Here is a 16,575-nt window from a genome sequence, read left to right as displayed (position 1 = left end):
ATATATATATATATATATATATATAATTATTGGTGTCTGCGCGTGTCTATATATATATATATATATATATATATATTCATCTGTATATACTTATGCCTCTATATAAATATATATATATATATAAATGTATATATATAAATATGTATATATATATTATGTATATACATACAAATATATATTTATATGTATACATATAAGTATGCGGTTTGTAGTAATTAATAGAGAATCTCATACACTGCATCGAACTGCTGTTTGCGCGCCTTTGTCTGTGCTTACACAATATATATATATATATATATTATATATATATATATATATATATATATTCATCTGTATATACTTATGCCTCTATATAAATATATATATATATATAAATGTATATATATAAATATGTATATATATATTATGTATATACATACAAATATATATTTATATGTATACATATAAGTATGCGGTTTGTAGTAATTAATAGAGAATCTCATACACTGCATCGAACTGCTGTTTGCGCGCCTTTGTCTGTGCTTACACAATATATATATATATATATATATGATAAAGATAGGGTGTATACAACATAGATAATATATGTAATATATATTATATTGTATATTTAATATATGTGGCGCATGCAGCATATTTATTTATAGAGGTGTACAGACACCGCAGATGTATAAATAAATACGTATATATATATATATGTATGTATATATATATATATATATATGCATATATAGATATGCATATGTGTGTATATATGTAATGTATGTAAATATATATATATATATATATATATTTATATGTAAATATTTATATGTAAATATATATATATATATGTAGGCATATATGTATATATATGTACATACACATATATAAAGTATATATGTAATATATATGTATATATATGTAAATATATATGTAATATATATGCATATATATATCTATAAATAAACAAATATGTATGTATATATATGTAAATATGTATACATATATTTAATTATATATATATGTAAATGTATATATATGTAAATATATATATATATATATATTTATATTTATATTTATAAATATACTCTTTTTGTATTTTTTGTGATATTATTTTGGGGCTGAGAGACAAAAGACGAAGTTAATTATAAACAGCGCATTAAAACGAAAGCGGTGCATATACACCTGAACTGAGGGCCTCAGCTTTGTTTATAAATACACCACAAGGTAGAAGAAGTTATATATATATATATATATATATATATATTATATTATATATGCAATCTCCTCTCTTAAAAAGAATATCAGCTTATTAAACACTTTCTAAACCCTAAACCCTAGAATATGCATTGCCTTGTTAGTACAAGGCTTGCGAGGGAGAGGGGCTTCAGCAACAAACAAGCAAAGGGTTTAGGGTTTTGGGTTTAGGGTTTAGGGTTTAGGGTTTGGCGAGGGCCTGAGTCATACACACAGACAAATAAAAGGTAGAGGCGAAGACAGCTCAAACCCTAAACCCTAAACCCTCCCATAGGCAAACAAAAGGGACGAGGAGACGAGGCACAAAGCAGGGGGTTTACAGACAATGGAGCAACCCTAAACCCTCCTAATAAACCCTAAACCCTCCTAATAAACCCTAAACCCTAATAAACCCTAAACCCTAATGACACCTAGATAGCCCTTCAGCTCGTTCTTCTTCAGCTTCGGCACACCAAAGCTGAAGCATTATAAATATATATTAATTAAAATTTATGTTATAAATAAAGAAAAGAAATAATTTATTTAATAAACAAGTAAACGAAAGGTGTAGAGCAGCAGCGACAGACGTGCGGTGTATATACACCTCAATATTCTAATACTTTTTGTTGGTGTACATATATATATTTATTTATTTTTACATTTATTTTTAATTCTTTTTAAACAAATATTTTATTAAAATGATTGTTCAAAGGAGGCGTCTGCCGACGCCTCGTTTCCTGCAGCCGTGGGGCTGTCTAGACAGAACCCTAAACCCTAAACCCTAAACCCTAAACCCTAAACCCTAAACCCTAATTTTCTAATATTTTTGAATTCTTTTTCGCACGAATAACAGAGAGATCGCGCACCACAGCCCGGGGGCCTTTAACAGGCGGGCGTGTTTCCCTTCATCGAGCCGCAGCCGTAAACCCTAAACCCTAAACACTAAACCCTAAACCCTAATTTTTTCTTTTGAGTATCTGATTGATAGACGGTGGTTTTAACCTTGATAGAACATTCTTGTAATCTGTCTTCGGGTCTTTAAACCCTCTTTTTGTGTGTATATAGGGGGTAATTGAAAACCCTAAACCCTCGTATAGACAAGGGTTTAGGGTTATATAAATGATAATTTGTTTGAACATTATTTCGGGTGTATGTACAGCTGAAGATGGCGCTGCTACGAGGCTCCTTTATTCGCTTCTCTGGTGGAGCAGCGAAACCGCATTGGAGTGTATCTCGAGATCAATTGTTTGGGGCTGCAAGAGCAGATAAACATCATTATGGGGAGCACCCTAATTATAATTATTTTATTCTTTTTATCAGAGGCCTCAGACCTGCTATCGAAGAAGCAGCAGCATCAACTGCTGCTGTTCTCGGGAGAGCTGTTGCTGCTGTTGCTACCCCTACAAAACAATTCGTTCAGAAACATAACCCAGATATCAGACTCGTAAACCCTAAACCCTAAACCCTAAACCCTAATAATACACGTACTTACACACACGCCAATAGATGTGGCGACACACTCATGGGAATAGGGCTTGAAACTTAGAGGGCTTACGGGTTAGGGTTTAGGGTTTATGGTTGAGGGTTTAGGGTTTAGGGTTTAGGGTTTAGGGTTTGTGTTTCAGCAACTCGTTGCTCTTTCATCTTTCTTCGCCACATCGATGTTTATAACTGGGCGCTTTAATGACACCTTCCAGAAGATAGTCGTACGCAAACCCTAAACCCTAAACCCTAAACCCTAGGCTGCCTCTAAACCCTAGACGTGAAAACCCTAATATCTTGTGTGTTAATAACCCACAGGCCTTCTTGCATGCGTCTCGCGGAGGTGATAACTATAAAAGTGTTTAGGGTTTAGGGTTTAGGATTTAGGGTTTAGGGTTTAGGGTTTGGGTGCAGGATCTAACTTCATTGCTGGAGCACCAAGCAGCTAAAGAGTTAGAAGAAGAGGGGTTTTGGCTCTCAGAAGAAAGAGAGAGAGAGCATAGGTTGCTGCTGCTGCAGCAGCAGGAGCAGCGATTAGAATCAAGCTGGGCTGCTGCTATTGCTGCAGCAACAGCAGCAAAGGATTTCGGTGTTCTATGTGCTCATCTAGAACCCCAAACCCTAAACCCTAAACCCTCAGAAGCTCAAGACCCTGCAGCTTCATCTATTCAAATACTGCCTTCTCTGTCTTGGCGTCTAAATATGATTCCTTATGGAGACAACTCCTCAGACGCCCACGCATTCCCGACACCCAGCCACGAACTCGTATGCTCTAGGGTTTAGGGTTTAGGGTTTAGGGTTTAGGGTTTAGGGTTTGGGGTTTGGGGTTTGGGGTTTAGGGTTTGGTGTTTAGGGTTTAGGGTTTGGGGTTTGGTGTTTAGGGTTTGGGGTTTGGGGTTTAGGGTTTGGGGTTTGGGGTTTAGGGTTGAGCGTTTAGGGTTTGCGGTTTGGGGTTTAGGGTTTAGGGTTTGAGGGTTAGGGTTTGGGCGATAGGGTTTAGGGGTTACTGAATGGGGCTTAGGGTTTAGGGGTTGGGAGGAAGGGTTTTTGTGGTAGGGTTTAGGGTTTATGTTGTGAGATTTAGGGTTTAAGGGGTTGGGCGTTAGGGTTTAGGGTTTATAGGGTGACGCTTAGGGTTTAGAATTTAGGGTTTATGGTGAAGGGTTAGGGTTCAGGGGTTGGGGTTTGCTGAAACGGCAGCAAGAAATGTACTGGGTTATGATGTAGGGCTTAGGGTTTAGGGTTTAGGGTTTAGGGTTTAGGGTTTAGGGTTTTGTGTGCTTCTTTTTCAGCCCCTACGCGCCTTCTCCTTATCGTTTACCTCTAATAATCTGTCTGGCAACTGGGGAGACTACATCAACAGGTTCAAACCCTAAACCCTAAACCCTAAAACCCTAAACCCTATCTAAAACCCTAAACCCTAGCCATAAGCCCTCAACACTAGCCATAAGCCCTAAGCATTAACCCTAAACCCTAGCACGAAACCCTAAACCCTAGCCCAATACTCTAAACCCTAAGAGAGAATCATAAGGCCTATACCCTAATACAAAACTTTAAACCCCAAACCCTAGCATAGAACCGTAAACCCTAAACCCTAGCCAGAAGCTCAATTTCTTCAGTTTAGGGTTTGGGGGCTGCTGCTCGCGTTCGGTGTTGCGCTTGGAGCTGACTTTAGTCTAAGCGGGAGGGCAAGGGTTTGGGGTTTAGGGTTTAGGGTTTAGGGTTTGGGGTTTGTGCAGGCAAGACAACAAGAACGCAATAATGAGGCCTTCTCGTGTGATGTTTACTGACGTCTTCATCCCTCCTACTAAATAATAATACTTTCGCTTCAGGTGTACGTACACCCCAAGCTAGACTCAGGGTTTAGGGTTTAGGGTTTAGGGTTTATTGTGAAGGGTTCGGGCTTCCCGCTGCCGCTCGGCGCAAGGCCTAAGCCCAAACCCTAAACCCTCGAAAACATATAAACCCTCAGTTTAAACCCTAGGCCTAAACTCTATGAACGCAAACCCTAGCTCTAAACCCTCTCCTATCCACAAACCCTAAACCCTCTCCTCAAACCTTAGCCCTAAACCTAAGCCATTAACCCTATCAGTAAACCCTAGCTTTAAACAGCTTTCCTAAACCCTCACTGCAACACCTACTCCTAAACCCTAGCAGTAAAGTCTATCCCTCAACCCTAGCAGTAGAGCCTAGCCCTAAACCCTAGTTGTAAACCCTAGCCCTAAACCCTCGACGTAAACCCTAGTCCTAGACCCTCGCCGTAAACCCTCATTTATTGCTAAACCCTAGCTCAAAGATGCAGACGTAGATATTAACGGATAGGGGTTCTTCCTTCTCTCCTTGCATATTCTAAACCCTAATTTGATGGTTATTAAGACCTAAACCCTAAACCGCGAAAGCCTCATCTTCAACCCTCAGCGTAAACCCTTGAATAACATGCAGGGATAGCACTGCCTGGGTTGGCCGGCTGCGCTGAAGATTCAGGGTTTAGAGCTTAGCGATTAGGGTTTAGGGTTTAGGGTTTGTGTCCCGCCCCAGTTGTATTGGAAGTAATCTCTAGGGTTTGTTGGTGGTTATATTGTTGTGTTTAGGGTTTAGGCTTTAGTAGCATCTTTCGTCTTTCTAGGGTTTAGGGTTTAGGGGCCCCCCAGGCATGTTTCGGCTTAGGGTTTAGGGTTTAGGGTTTAGGGTTTAGAGAGCAAAAGGAGGAGTAATCTTGATGATAGTTGACTTATTTTAATGTTTTAATATGACATTTATTTAATTTTTCTTAATTTATTTGTTTTATAGGAGTTTGTTTCCTAAGCTCTTGGGGTGTATGCACAGCTACAGTATGCGGAAGCAGCCGACCGGCGGCCTCTGTGACGACTTCTCAAAAACGAGTAAAAGAATGGATATAAATATAAAATTAAATTATTTTTCTTCTTAAAAACATGAAATAAACGCTTTTTAAAAACATTTTACCTCTCTTCTCTACAACTCTACGGGGGCCCCTCCGCGCGCAGCGTAACGCTGCGACACGGCAGCAAATTCGTTCTTGTTTGTTTTTTGTTTAAAGTTCTGAGATAAATAATGAATAATATTTCATAAAATAAAGCTGTTGCAGGCGAGGAGGGCTATATTTATGCCCTCTCGTCCTAGCGGGGGAGGAAGCAGTGAATGTTGAGGGTTTAGGGTTTAAGGTTTAGGGTTTGGTGTGGGTTTATTATGTATGCGTGTTAAGTTGTTTGTTATTTTCTATGAATCGCCTGGAGCGGCATCGACTGTCTGCTCCCTTCCTTGTGTTCTTTGTTTCAGTGTTCCTGAGGCTGCTTAGGGTTAAGGGTTTAGGGTTTAGGGTTTAGGGTTTTTTTCTTCTCTTCTTTCATGTCTAGATTCTCTAAGAAGAGCGCTTCAGCGCTCTCCCCCTCTTTTACGGCTGTCTCTGATGGTTTGGGTGTAGCGACTTCTGCTAGGGAAGATGGTTTGGAGGGGAGCTGTTGTGGGGATCGTTCTGGGGATCGTTGTGGGGATCGTTCCTGGGATCGTGTTCGTTGTTGGAGGTTGTGGGGTGTTGCGTGGGGCGAATTGTGGGGTTCTTCGGCTGTAGATAAGGTTTTATTGCGCCTAACTTGGCTATACGGGTGTCTGCATGCAGCGACTGATTATGCTGTACCTGCTGCTTATAAAGCTCTTGAGTTGCAGCTAAGTGTGGGGCCCTCTTCTTTAGGGTTTGCTTCTTCTTTAGCGAAGCTAGCTCATGCAGCTTCTTGCCCTCTGTGGGGTTTAATAATAGATTTATATAACAGCAGCATTTTATTATCTGTAACTGCAGCAATTTGGGGTGTATGTACACTGCTTCTTAGCGCTGTAGGAAGCACCTGGCAGCTCTTTTTGCTGCTGCTTTTTTCGGGTGTATCTTCAGCAGCAATGGGGCCCCTCACACAAAAGCTGCTGGCTGCTGCTGCAGCAGAAGGAGCTGTGGGTGCTGCATACGGCACCCTCTCATTTGCTCAGGGCCTTGGAAGGATGATTGCTTTGCTAACCATCACTTCTTCTTCGGGTGTATTTGTCGCGGGGATTATGGTGAGGGGTTTGCTGCATTTACAAGCTGCTGCTGCTGCTGCAGCAGCAACAGCAGCAGCAACAGCAGCAGCAACAAGAACAGCAGCAGCGCAGCAGCAGCAACGGCAGCAGAAATACCAGCAACAACAGAAGCAGCAGAAACAGCAATAACAAAAACAGCAGTAACAGCAACAGCAACAGCAGCAGCAGCAGCAACAGCAGCAGCAACAGCAGCAGCAACAGCAGTTGCATGCATTTAATCTGTGTGTATGTGTGCAGGGATGGCGTCTAGCTTTGGGCTGTTTGGGGTTTGTTAGTGTTTGTTTCGGGGTTTTGTGTTTAAAGCTGCTTCGTGAAGTAGACGGAAGAGACGAGCTGCAGCAGCAGCAGCAGCAGCAGCAGCAGCAGCAGCAGCAGCAGCAGCCACGTGTCTCTCTTTCTAATTGGGGTTTTAAAGATATACCCAACTGCAGGCAGTTTGCACAAACCCTAAAAGACCTTCGCTACATTCTTAAAAACAAAAGCTTCTGGATTTTACTCGTTATGGTAAGACTAAACAAACCCTAGGGTTTAGGGTTTAGGGTTTAGGGTTTAGGGTTTAATCTTAGGGTTAGTTTAAGGGTTTATGAGTTGGTTTGCGGGTTTAAATTATTTGTAGCTCTTTAAGGGTTTGTAGAAGGGTTTGAGGGTTTAGGGTTTAGGGTTTAGGTGTAGAGTGGGTAAGGGTTTATTTAAGGGTTTAAGGGTTTATACGAGGGTTTAAGGGTTAAAGTAAGGGTTTGTTAGGGTTTCTTTGAGGGTTTTTAGGGTTTAGAGTGTTTAAGGGTTTAGGGTTTTGAGGGTTTAGGGTTTTGAGGGTTTAGGGTTTGTTTTATTGTTTACCTTGCATGAAAAATCTGCGTGTCATGCGAGTAGAAGATGTAATAATAACAATACGGGTTTTGAATAAATTAGGATTTTAAGGGTTTAGGGTTTAGGGTTTAGGGTTTAGGGTTTAGGGTTTGTGTTCAGGGTGTATTGAACGGGATGCCTCGGAGCGCATTAGGGTTTATAACAATGTGGCTACAGACCTGCGGCTTAGGAAACGCATCTGCTTCATTTGTTGTATCTGTTTCTTTTTTTACTTCTTTGTTTGCTTCACTTCTATCTGGAGTTGTAACAGATGCAATTCATAAGAAATATCCTGTAAGAGGCCGTCCTGTAGTTGCTCAAACGGCTATCTTATTAAGATGTGTGCTGCTATTCATAATGCTGAGGTGTATAGGCAGGTCCCCACAAAGTTTTTATCATTTTCTTACTTTGTCTGCTGCTATTGGGCTTCTTGCTGGCTGGCCTGGGATAGGGGTTAATAGGCCGATACTTACAGAGATCGTAAACCCTAATCATAGGGCTACTGTCTTCAGCCTTGTAAACCCTAAACCCTAAACCCTAAACCCTCACATTACCCTTATGCTTAATAGTAAACCCTAATCATAGGGCTACTGTCTTCAGCCTTGTAAACCCTAAACCCTAAACCCTCACATTATCCTTATACTTACTGAAATAGTAAACCCTAATCATATAGGGCAACTACTGTTGTAAACCCTAAACCCTAAACCCTGAAATAAAACTTTCTCCTCAGCGACCTACCACTCTTCTCCATCTCCAAAACCCTAAACCCTAAACCCTCTTCACATAATAAATAAATAAATAAATAAGTATATTTATATATATATTTATTATATTATTTGTTTATTTCGCAGGTATCTACAACAGAGTCTGTAGGTGCTGCTTTATTGGGGGCCCCCTTCGTTGGCATTTTGGCTGAAAGAGCCTTTGGGTATATTCCGCAGCACTCGGGGGGCCCCCGTGCTGCTGCTGCTGCTGCTGCTGCTGCTGCTGCTGCTGGTGATGCTGCAGCAAATGCAGCAGCAGCAGAAAATGCAGCAGCTGCAGCAAATACAGCAGCAGCAGAAAATGCAGCAGCAGCAGCATCAGCGGCAGCAGCAAATGTAGCAGCAGCAGCAAATGCAGAAGCAGCAGCAAATGCAGCAGCAGCAGCAGCAAATGCAGAAGCTTTAAGTAGAGCTTTAATATGCACAACAGTAATCCCTTGGCTTACTTCTATCTTTTTATATTTCCTTCTTGTGGGGTCGTACAGCAGAGACAGACAGCATGCGCTGCGCCTAGCGAAGCAGCGGGAACGCAGCAGCAGCAGCAGCAGCAGCAGCAGCAGGGGAGCAGCAAGCGAGAGCACAAGGGATATAGAGTTGGGTGCATTTGATGAAGATGAAGATGAAGCGGGAGACTCTGAACATGAAAGGAGACAAAAAAAACAAACAGCAATACGCACATGCTCAGGCGCCCCTTATTATATGCAGCTGTCTCCAAGTGTATGTACACCCCAACAAACAGATATCCCTGGGGCCCCTTATCCTGCTGCTGCTGCTGCTGTTGCTGCTGCCCCTAGTGCAGCAGCAGAAGCAGCAGCAGAAACAGCAGCAGAAACAGACCTCGAGCAGCCGTCTCCTCATGCTGCCGCTCCTGCTGCAGATGCAGATGCTGCTGCTGCTCCTGCTGCTGGAAAGCAATGGGGGTAGAGAGGGGCTGTTGCTGCGCCTACAGACAGCAGCAGCAGCGACAACGGGAGCAGCAGCTGAGGCTTGCCTGGACTTTAGCAGCTAAATTTATAATTGTTTATTTCTTTGTTCCTGTTGGATGCCTACAACTGAACAGCAAACCCTAAACCCTAAAAAGTCCTAAACCCTAAACCCTAAACCCTACAAACTCCTAAACCCTAAACCCTAAACCATCCACAACAGTTAGTGTAGTTATATACAAATAAGAAGACAAAAGAGAGAATGAAATAAAAAGGTCGGCAGCAAATACACCACCACTGCTGCAGCTGCATCTATTGCTGCATCTGCTGCTGCAGCAGATGCTGCTGCTGCATCTGCTGCTGCTGCTGCTCAAGTTACAGCATATGTGGCGCTGCACGAAGACTTCGGCCCCCATGAGGGCGCAGCAGCAGGCCTCCCCACTGCTGCTGCTGCAGCTGCAGCTGTTGCTGCTGCTGCTGCTGCTGCTGCTGCTGCTGCTGCTGCTGCTCTGTAAGCTGCAGCAGCAAACTAACTGTCTTATTTGCTGGCAGCCACAGAAAAGGAATACAGCAGAGAGGCCCCAGCGACAGACAAAACCCAAAAACGAAGATCAACAAGCTCCTACCCTCTGCTGCAGCAGCATCTGCTGCTGCTGCTGCTGCAGCAGTAGCACCTTCTTGGGGCACTGCTGCTGCTGCACCTCCTGCTTCTGACGCAGCAGCAGCAGCAGCAGCACTGCCTCTCAACGCCCCATCTTCCTGACTAACCCTCGGAGAAGCAGCCTGGCCTTCCTGCTGTTGTTGTTGCTGCTGCTGCTGCTTTGGCTGCTGCTGCTGCTGTGGCTGCTGCTGCACTGACTGCTGCTGCTGCACTGACTGCTGCTGCTGCTCTGGTTGCTGCTGCTGCTGTGCTGGCTGCTGCTGCTGTGCTGGCTGCTGCTGCTGCTCTGGTTGCTGCTGCTGCTGCGCTGGCTGCTGCTGCTTCTGCTTTGGCTGCTGCTGCTGCTGCTCTGGTTGCTGCTGCTGCTGCTCTGGTTGCTGCTGCTGCTGCGCTGGCTTCTGCTGCTGCTGCTCTGGTTGCTGCTGCTGCTTTGGCTGCTGTTGCTTTGGCTGCTGCTGCTGCTCTGGTTGCCGCCTCTGCTGCTGCTGCTCTTGCTGGATAGGTGAAGCAACTGCTGCAGGGGGAACAGCCGCCGCAGCAGGTGCTGCAGCAACAGGTGCTGCTAAAACAGGTGCTGCTGCAACAGGTGCTGCTGCAACAGGTGCTGCTGCAACAGGTGCTGCTGCAACAGGTGCTGCTGCAGCAGTTGCTGCTCCTGCAGGTGGTGGTGGTGCTGCTGCTGCTGCTGATGCAGGTGGTACTGCTGCTGCTGCTGCAGGTGGTGCTGCTGCAGCAGTTGCTGCTGCTGCAGGTGGTACTGCTGCTGCAGCAGGAGCTGCTGCTGCAGCAGCAGCACCTGCAGATGGTGCTGCTGCAGCAGTTGCTGCTGCTGCAGGTGGTACTGCTGCTGCAGCAGGTGCTGCTGCTGCAGCAGGTGCTGCTGCTACTGCAGGTACTGCTGCTGCTGCAGGGGGTGTTGCTGCAGCGGGTGCTGTTGCTGTAGCAGGTGCTGCTGCTGCAGCAGGTGCTGCTGCTGCAGCAGGTGCTGCTGCTGCAGCAGGTGCTGCTGCTACTGCAGGTACTGCTGCTGCTGCAGGGGCTGTTGCTGCTGCTATAAATGCTGCCTCTTCAAGTGGTGCTGCTGCTGCTGCAGGTGATGGTACTTCGGCTGGTGCTGCTGCTGCTGCTGCTGCAGCTGTTGCTGTTGTTGCAGCTGCTGCAGTAGGTAATGCTCCTGCTGCTGCTTCTCCTGCAGCACCACCCTCAGGACCGGTGGCTGCTTTTGGTGCTGCTGCTGCTGCTGCTGCAGCATGCATCCTTCCCCCCGGCTGCTGCTGTTGCTCTTGCTGCTCCGGTTTCTGATGCTGTTGCTGTTGCTGCTGTTGCTGCTGCTGCTGTTGCTGTTGCTGCTGCTGCTGCAGAATTGAAAACAACAAATCAGCCTGCTGCTGCTGCCCGTCTGTAAGCAGCCCCTTGTCTGACTGCTGCACGGTAGGGAGCTCTTCCTGCGGCTGCTGCAGCTGCTGCTGCTGTTGCTGCTGCTGTTGCTGCTGCTGCAGCATCAGCTGCTGCTGCTGCTGCTGCAGCGCCAACGGCGGCAAAACCCCGAAAAGAAAAGAAAAAGAAGCAGGAGCTGAAGAAGCCAGCAGCAACGCATTGGTGGCCAACAGCAGCAGCAGCAAAGATCGTTTCCTGCTGCTGCTGCTGCTGCTGCTGCTGCTGCTGCTGCTGCTGTTGCTGCAGTAGAGGAAGGCTCCACCTGCAAGGCCGTGCAGCAGCAGCAGCAGCAAATAGCACCAGCTAAACAGATTAAGATGCAGTTCAGGCCGAGCTACCCCCCACAGCAGCAGCAGCAAAAACAACAGAAGAGATTCTTTGCTTTGTTGCTGCAACTCCTGCTTCAGCAACACAACCTGCTGCTGCTGCTGCTGCTGCTGCTGCTGCTGCTGCTGCTGCTGCTCGACGTGTTGCTGCTCCTGCGAAGATACAACTGAAGAAGCAAGAGGAAGCAGACCCTCATAGATTTTGCTGCTGCTGCTGCTACTGCTGCTACTGTTGAGCCTTGGTGTGGTATTGCCGCTAGCTGTAGAGTCTGCTGCTGCAGGTGAGTTTACGCTGCTGCTGCTGCTGCTGCTGTTGCTGCTGCTGCAGTTGCTGCTCCCGTTGCTACTGCTATTGCTGCTGCTGCTGCTGCAGATGTTGCTGCTGCTGATGCTGCTGCTGATGTTGTTGCTGCTGCTGCTGCTAATGAGGGGTCGCCGCAGGAAAGAGCGGCTGAGCCCATAGGGGGAGGCCTTTCTGCTTCTTGAACTTCTGCTGCTGTAGCTGGATGGTGTTGCTGCTGCTGCTGCTGCTGCTGCTGCGGCTGCTGCTGTTGCTGCTGTTGTTGTTGCTGCTGCTGCTGCAGCAGCAGCAAAAGCAGAAGCAGCCTGACGCTGCGGTAGTCCCCGCTGCAGCAGCGGCTCTGCAGCTGCAGCATGTGCAGGAGCAGTTCCTGCTGCTGCTGCTGTTGCAGCAGCAGCAGCAACAGCTGCTGCTGCTGCTGCTGCTGATTCTTCTTCTTCTTCTTGCACTTGAACAAAGTGAAAGAGATCGCCAACAGAATTTGCTTTGCGGCCTCTAAAGTCCATTGCAGCAGCAACAGCAGCAGCAAAAACCCATGGAGACTTAGGGTTTAGGGTTTAGGGTTTAGGGTTTAGGGTTTGTTGAGTGCGTGGAAGGCTTCAGGGACCTCAACATCCGGCGAAGGCTCAAATAACGAGTTGCTGCCGCTAGCCGTAACGGTGCTGCTGCTGCTGCTGTTGCTGCTGCTGCCATCTTAATGCTGCTGCTGCAGTTGACGCAGCAGCTGCTGCAGCTGTTGCACTTGCAGCAGCAGCTGCTGCTGTCGAACCTGCTGCTGCTGCTACTGCTGTTGCTGCTGCTGCAGTTTCTGCTGCTGCTGCAGTAGCTCGTGCTGCTGCTGCTGCTGCTGCTAACGGCGGCGCTGCAGCAGACCAATCAAACAAATAAATAAATGAATATTGTTTATAAACGAAAGACAAAATAAAATAAGAAAACAATTCTGCTGATTCCTTTAACTAATTGCTGCTAAAGTCGGCAGCAGCAGCTCTGGCGGCTGTAACAGCAACAGCAGTTGCTGCTGCTGCTGCTACGATCACAGCAGCGCATGCACGTGGCCTGCAGCAGCAGCAGCAGCAGCAGTGAGGACAGTGTAAATTTCTTTTTCTTAATCAATATTTATTACTTACGTCTTTCGGTTTACTCGTAGTGCTGTTTATCTTGCTGCGCTTCTGAAGCCAGCAGCAGCAGCAGCAGCAACAGCAGCATCAACAGTACTACTACTTAACAGCAGCAGCAGTAGCAACAGCAGCAGAAGAAGGAATCGGTCTTGAAGCAGCAGGATTAACAGCAGCAGCAGAATCAGCAGCTGTGGGGTTGTTTGCTAGGTTCGCCGCTAGGCGCTGGATAGTTTGCTGCTGCTGCTGCTGCTGCTTCGGTGTCTCTTGCTTCTAGCTTAAACAGCGCCTCTGCTGCTGCTGCTGCTGCTGTTGCTGTTGAAGGCTTGCAGTGCGAGCAAACATCAACGGCAGCAGCAAATCAGATAGCAGCAGCAGCAACAACAACAACAACCGGAGCAGCTGCAGCACCTGCTGCAGCAACAACAACGAAATTAAAAGCAGCAGCAGCAGCAGCAGCAGCAGCAAAATATGGATTACTTTGCCTCCTATGCGGAGGCCGAAGACGGCTCTTCTGAGGTGTGTGGGGGGTCTCCAGAGCAGCAGCAGCCGCAGCAGGAGCATCAGGAGCAGCAGAAGCAGCAGCAGGAGCAGCAGGAGCAGCAGAAGCAGCAGCAGGAGCAGCAGCAGCAGCTGCAGCATGAAATAAAGCTGCTAGCCCCTTTAAATAGCGCTCCTTCAACCATTCAAGGAGCTGAGCTGTCTATACAGCAGAAAAGGCGCTGTCTCCTCAGACCTGAAGACAGAGAACTTATGCATAACCCCAAAGTAGATGTTGTAGAGGCACCCATCGTTGGTAAGGGTTTAGGGTTTAGGGTTTAGGGTTTAGGGTTTAGGGTTTAGGGTTTGGATGTGGTTGTTGGGATGCTGCTGCATGTAGTTGTTTAGAGTTGATGGTGCTTTTTTTTTGCTGCTGCTTGTGCTGCTGCTGTTGCTGCTGCTGCTGCTGTTTGCTGCTGTTGCTGCTGTGTTCACTACTTCTACTGCTGCTGCTGCTGCTGCTGCTTGCGCCGTTTGCTGCTGCTGCTGCAGCTTATTTTTCCCTCCCGTTTCTGCTGTTGCTGTTCCTTTCTGCTGCTATATCCTGCTGCTCCATGCTGTTGCTGTTGCTGCTGCTGCTGCTGCTGCTGCTGCAGGCCCCTTAACCCCTTTGCAAGAGCGTCAAGGGGGGCTTCGTTATGTGTATAGACAGCGTTTATGCGGAGATGTTGAAGAAGCACATTTATCTCGTGCTGCCTTTGATCAGCAGTTTTATAAATTTGCTTCTGAAGGGTTTGCTGCCGATCCTTCGGATGGTGCTGCTGCTGCTGCTGCTGCTGCTGCTGTCGCAGCAGCAGAAGCAGGATATCCAAACCCACAACCTCTTGTTGAAGCCCCTATTCGTGTAGCGGAGTTCAGTCCGCTGCCTTTGCCCCCCACCACCAGCAGCAGCAGCACCAGCAGCAGCACCAGCAGCAGCAGCAGCAGCAGCAGCAGCAGGCCTTTGAGCCGGAAGGAAAGAAGAGCTCAGAGACCCCACAGAAACACCGACGTAGAAAGCCCTGATTATCAGGGGCCCTGGGCGGTGTACGTACACCCCAAAGATGCAGCAGCAGAAGCAGCAGCAGCAGCAGCAGCAGGAGGTGAAGCAGAAGGTGATGGTGAGGTAGTGGTTGAGGAGGGCTCTGCAGGCGCAGCAGCAGCAGCAACATCAGCAGATGCTACATCCCCAGGAGCAGCAGAAGCAGCAGAAGCAGCAGCAGCAGCAGCAGCAGCAGCAAAGCCTGAGGGTGAAGGGAAGCTAAAGAAGGAAGAGTCATCTTCATCTTCATCATCAGACTGTATCTTTCACATATTGAATAAGTACGATTATCAAGGCCGCTCTTGGCTGTGTGCCCCCTCTTCTTCTTCTTCTTCTTCTGCTGCTGCTGCTGCTTCTGCTTCTGCTTCTTCTTTTGGTGCTTCTTCATCTTCAACGGAGTATTTTTTACCGAAGAGAGAAGTCTGTTCTTTAGTAGGACATTGCGGAGGTGTACAGACACTGCGTTTATTTCCTACAACAAATCATTTATTATTATCAGCATCATTTGACAGTACAATAAAGATTTGGGGCGAAGAAAGAAATAAAAATAATACACATTATAGTTATAATAATATGAAGTGGAAGTGCAAGTGTACATACACCGCACATTCTCAAGCTGTACGAGATATACAGTTTGATAACGATGGACGTCATTTTTATTCTTGCGGCTATGATGGATATATTAAACTCTGGGATACAGAGGTAGGAAAAGTAGTAAAAAGTTTTAAAGATAAAGGGACACCGTATTGTGTGTCTGTACACTCGGGAGATAATAATATATTTATTATCGGTAGTAATAGCAGAAAAGCTGTTCAATATGATGCACGATCGGGAGATATTACTGTTGAATATACAGAGCATCTAGGACCTGTTAATACTGTCTCCTTTTGTGAAGATAATAAAAGAATTGCTACAACATCTGATGATAAAAAGTTATTTATATGGGAGTTCGGCATTCCTGTTGTAACAAAACATATAGCAGATCCTGATATGTTTTCAATGCCGAGTGCATGCATACATCCTTCTTCAAGATATATATCTTTTCAGTCAATGAATAATACTATTTATACTTATGAAGCCTTTGGGAGGTTTAGATTTATACCTAAAAGAAAATTTATAGGCCATCTTTCTTCAGGCTTTGCTGTTAAACCTTCTTTCTCTCCTGACGGTAAATATATTATTAGTGGGGACAGCACAGGACGATTATTCTTCTGGAGCTTCAAGACAACTAAACTACTTAAAACTTTTAAAGCACATCAAAAAGTCTGCATGCATGCACTTTGGCTGCCCTACACTTCTTCTACTGTCTTCTCTTGTGGCTGGGACGGCATCATTAAGATTTGGGATTAGGATTTACTTTTATTCTTTTTATTCTTTTTATTTATCTTTTTATTTATCTTTTTATTATTCTTATTATTCTTATTACTCTTTATTCTTTTGTCTCTTTATTCTTATTATTCTTTATTCTTTTGTTTCTTTATTCTTTAATCTCTTTATTCTTTATTATTATTCTTTATTCTCTTTAATCTTATTATTCTTATTATTCTTTTTATTCTTTATTCTACTGTCTTTTCTAGTGGACTGGGCGGGCTAATGAAGATTTATTCTTTTTATTTATTCTTTATTCTTTATTCTTATTCTTAAACTTATTAATTATTCTTCCTATTCTTATTTCTTATTATTATTAATTATTATTATTGTTAATTATCATTGGGGTGCGGTGGTGGTGGCGCTGTTGCTGCTGCGGTGGGAACAGCAGGGAGGCAGCAGCATAAGAGGCAACAGCAGCAGCAGCAGCAGCAGCAGCAGCAGCAGCAGCAGCAGCAGCAATGGTAGGGGCTGCCGGTGGTGG

At 45.6% G+C, this 16,575-nt stretch overlaps 4 protein-coding genes across 4 annotated transcripts; 3 read left to right on the top strand and 1 right to left on the bottom strand.

Moving 5' to 3' along the window:
- Nucleotides 1–2,383: 2,383 nt before the first annotated feature.
- On the top strand, nt 2,384–4,515 carry EAH_00042660 (hypothetical protein, conserved; the record flags this gene model as incomplete). The annotated part of the gene is made up of 5 exons (XM_013395056.1): nt 2,384–2,446; nt 2,844–2,924; nt 3,115–3,465; nt 3,993–4,063; nt 4,440–4,515. The coding sequence occupies 5 exons, from the start codon at nt 2,384–2,386 to the stop codon at nt 4,513–4,515; spliced, it is 642 nt and encodes a 213-aa protein (XP_013250510.1).
- Nucleotides 4,516–6,708: 2,193 nt separating this feature from the next.
- Nucleotides 6,709–9,323, top strand: EAH_00042650 (hypothetical protein; the record flags this gene model as incomplete). Its single annotated transcript, XM_013395055.1, has 4 exons — nt 6,709–6,765; nt 7,024–7,290; nt 7,756–7,929; nt 8,487–9,323. 4 exons carry the CDS (start codon nt 6,709–6,711, stop codon nt 9,321–9,323), a joined length of 1,335 nt encoding a protein of 444 aa, XP_013250509.1.
- A 374-nt stretch (nt 9,324–9,697) lies between these two features.
- Nucleotides 9,698–12,553, bottom strand: EAH_00042640 (hypothetical protein, conserved; the record flags this gene model as incomplete). The annotated part of the gene is made up of 1 exon (XM_013395054.1): nt 9,698–12,553. The coding sequence occupies one exon, from the start codon at nt 12,551–12,553 to the stop codon at nt 9,698–9,700; it is 2,856 nt and encodes a 951-aa protein (XP_013250508.1).
- A 1,080-nt stretch (nt 12,554–13,633) lies between these two features.
- Nucleotides 13,634–15,155, top strand: EAH_00042630 (pre-mRNA splicing factor, putative; the record flags this gene model as incomplete). The annotated part of the gene is made up of 2 exons (XM_013395053.1): nt 13,634–13,958; nt 14,299–15,155. Coding segments are annotated over 2 exons (1,182 nt in total), but the record flags the coding sequence as incomplete, so codon positions are not given.
- Between the last annotated feature and the right edge of the window lie 1,420 nt (nt 15,156–16,575).

Source organism: Eimeria acervulina, genomic scaffold, assembly GCF_000499425.1.
Source record: "Eimeria acervulina Houghton genomic scaffold, Eah_scaff555, whole genome shotgun sequence".
Taxonomy (NCBI): Eukaryota; Apicomplexa; class Conoidasida; order Eucoccidiorida; family Eimeriidae; genus Eimeria; species Eimeria acervulina.
The sequence above is the reverse complement of the archived record's forward strand: the minus strand, read 5'-3'. Positions and strand labels throughout refer to the sequence as shown.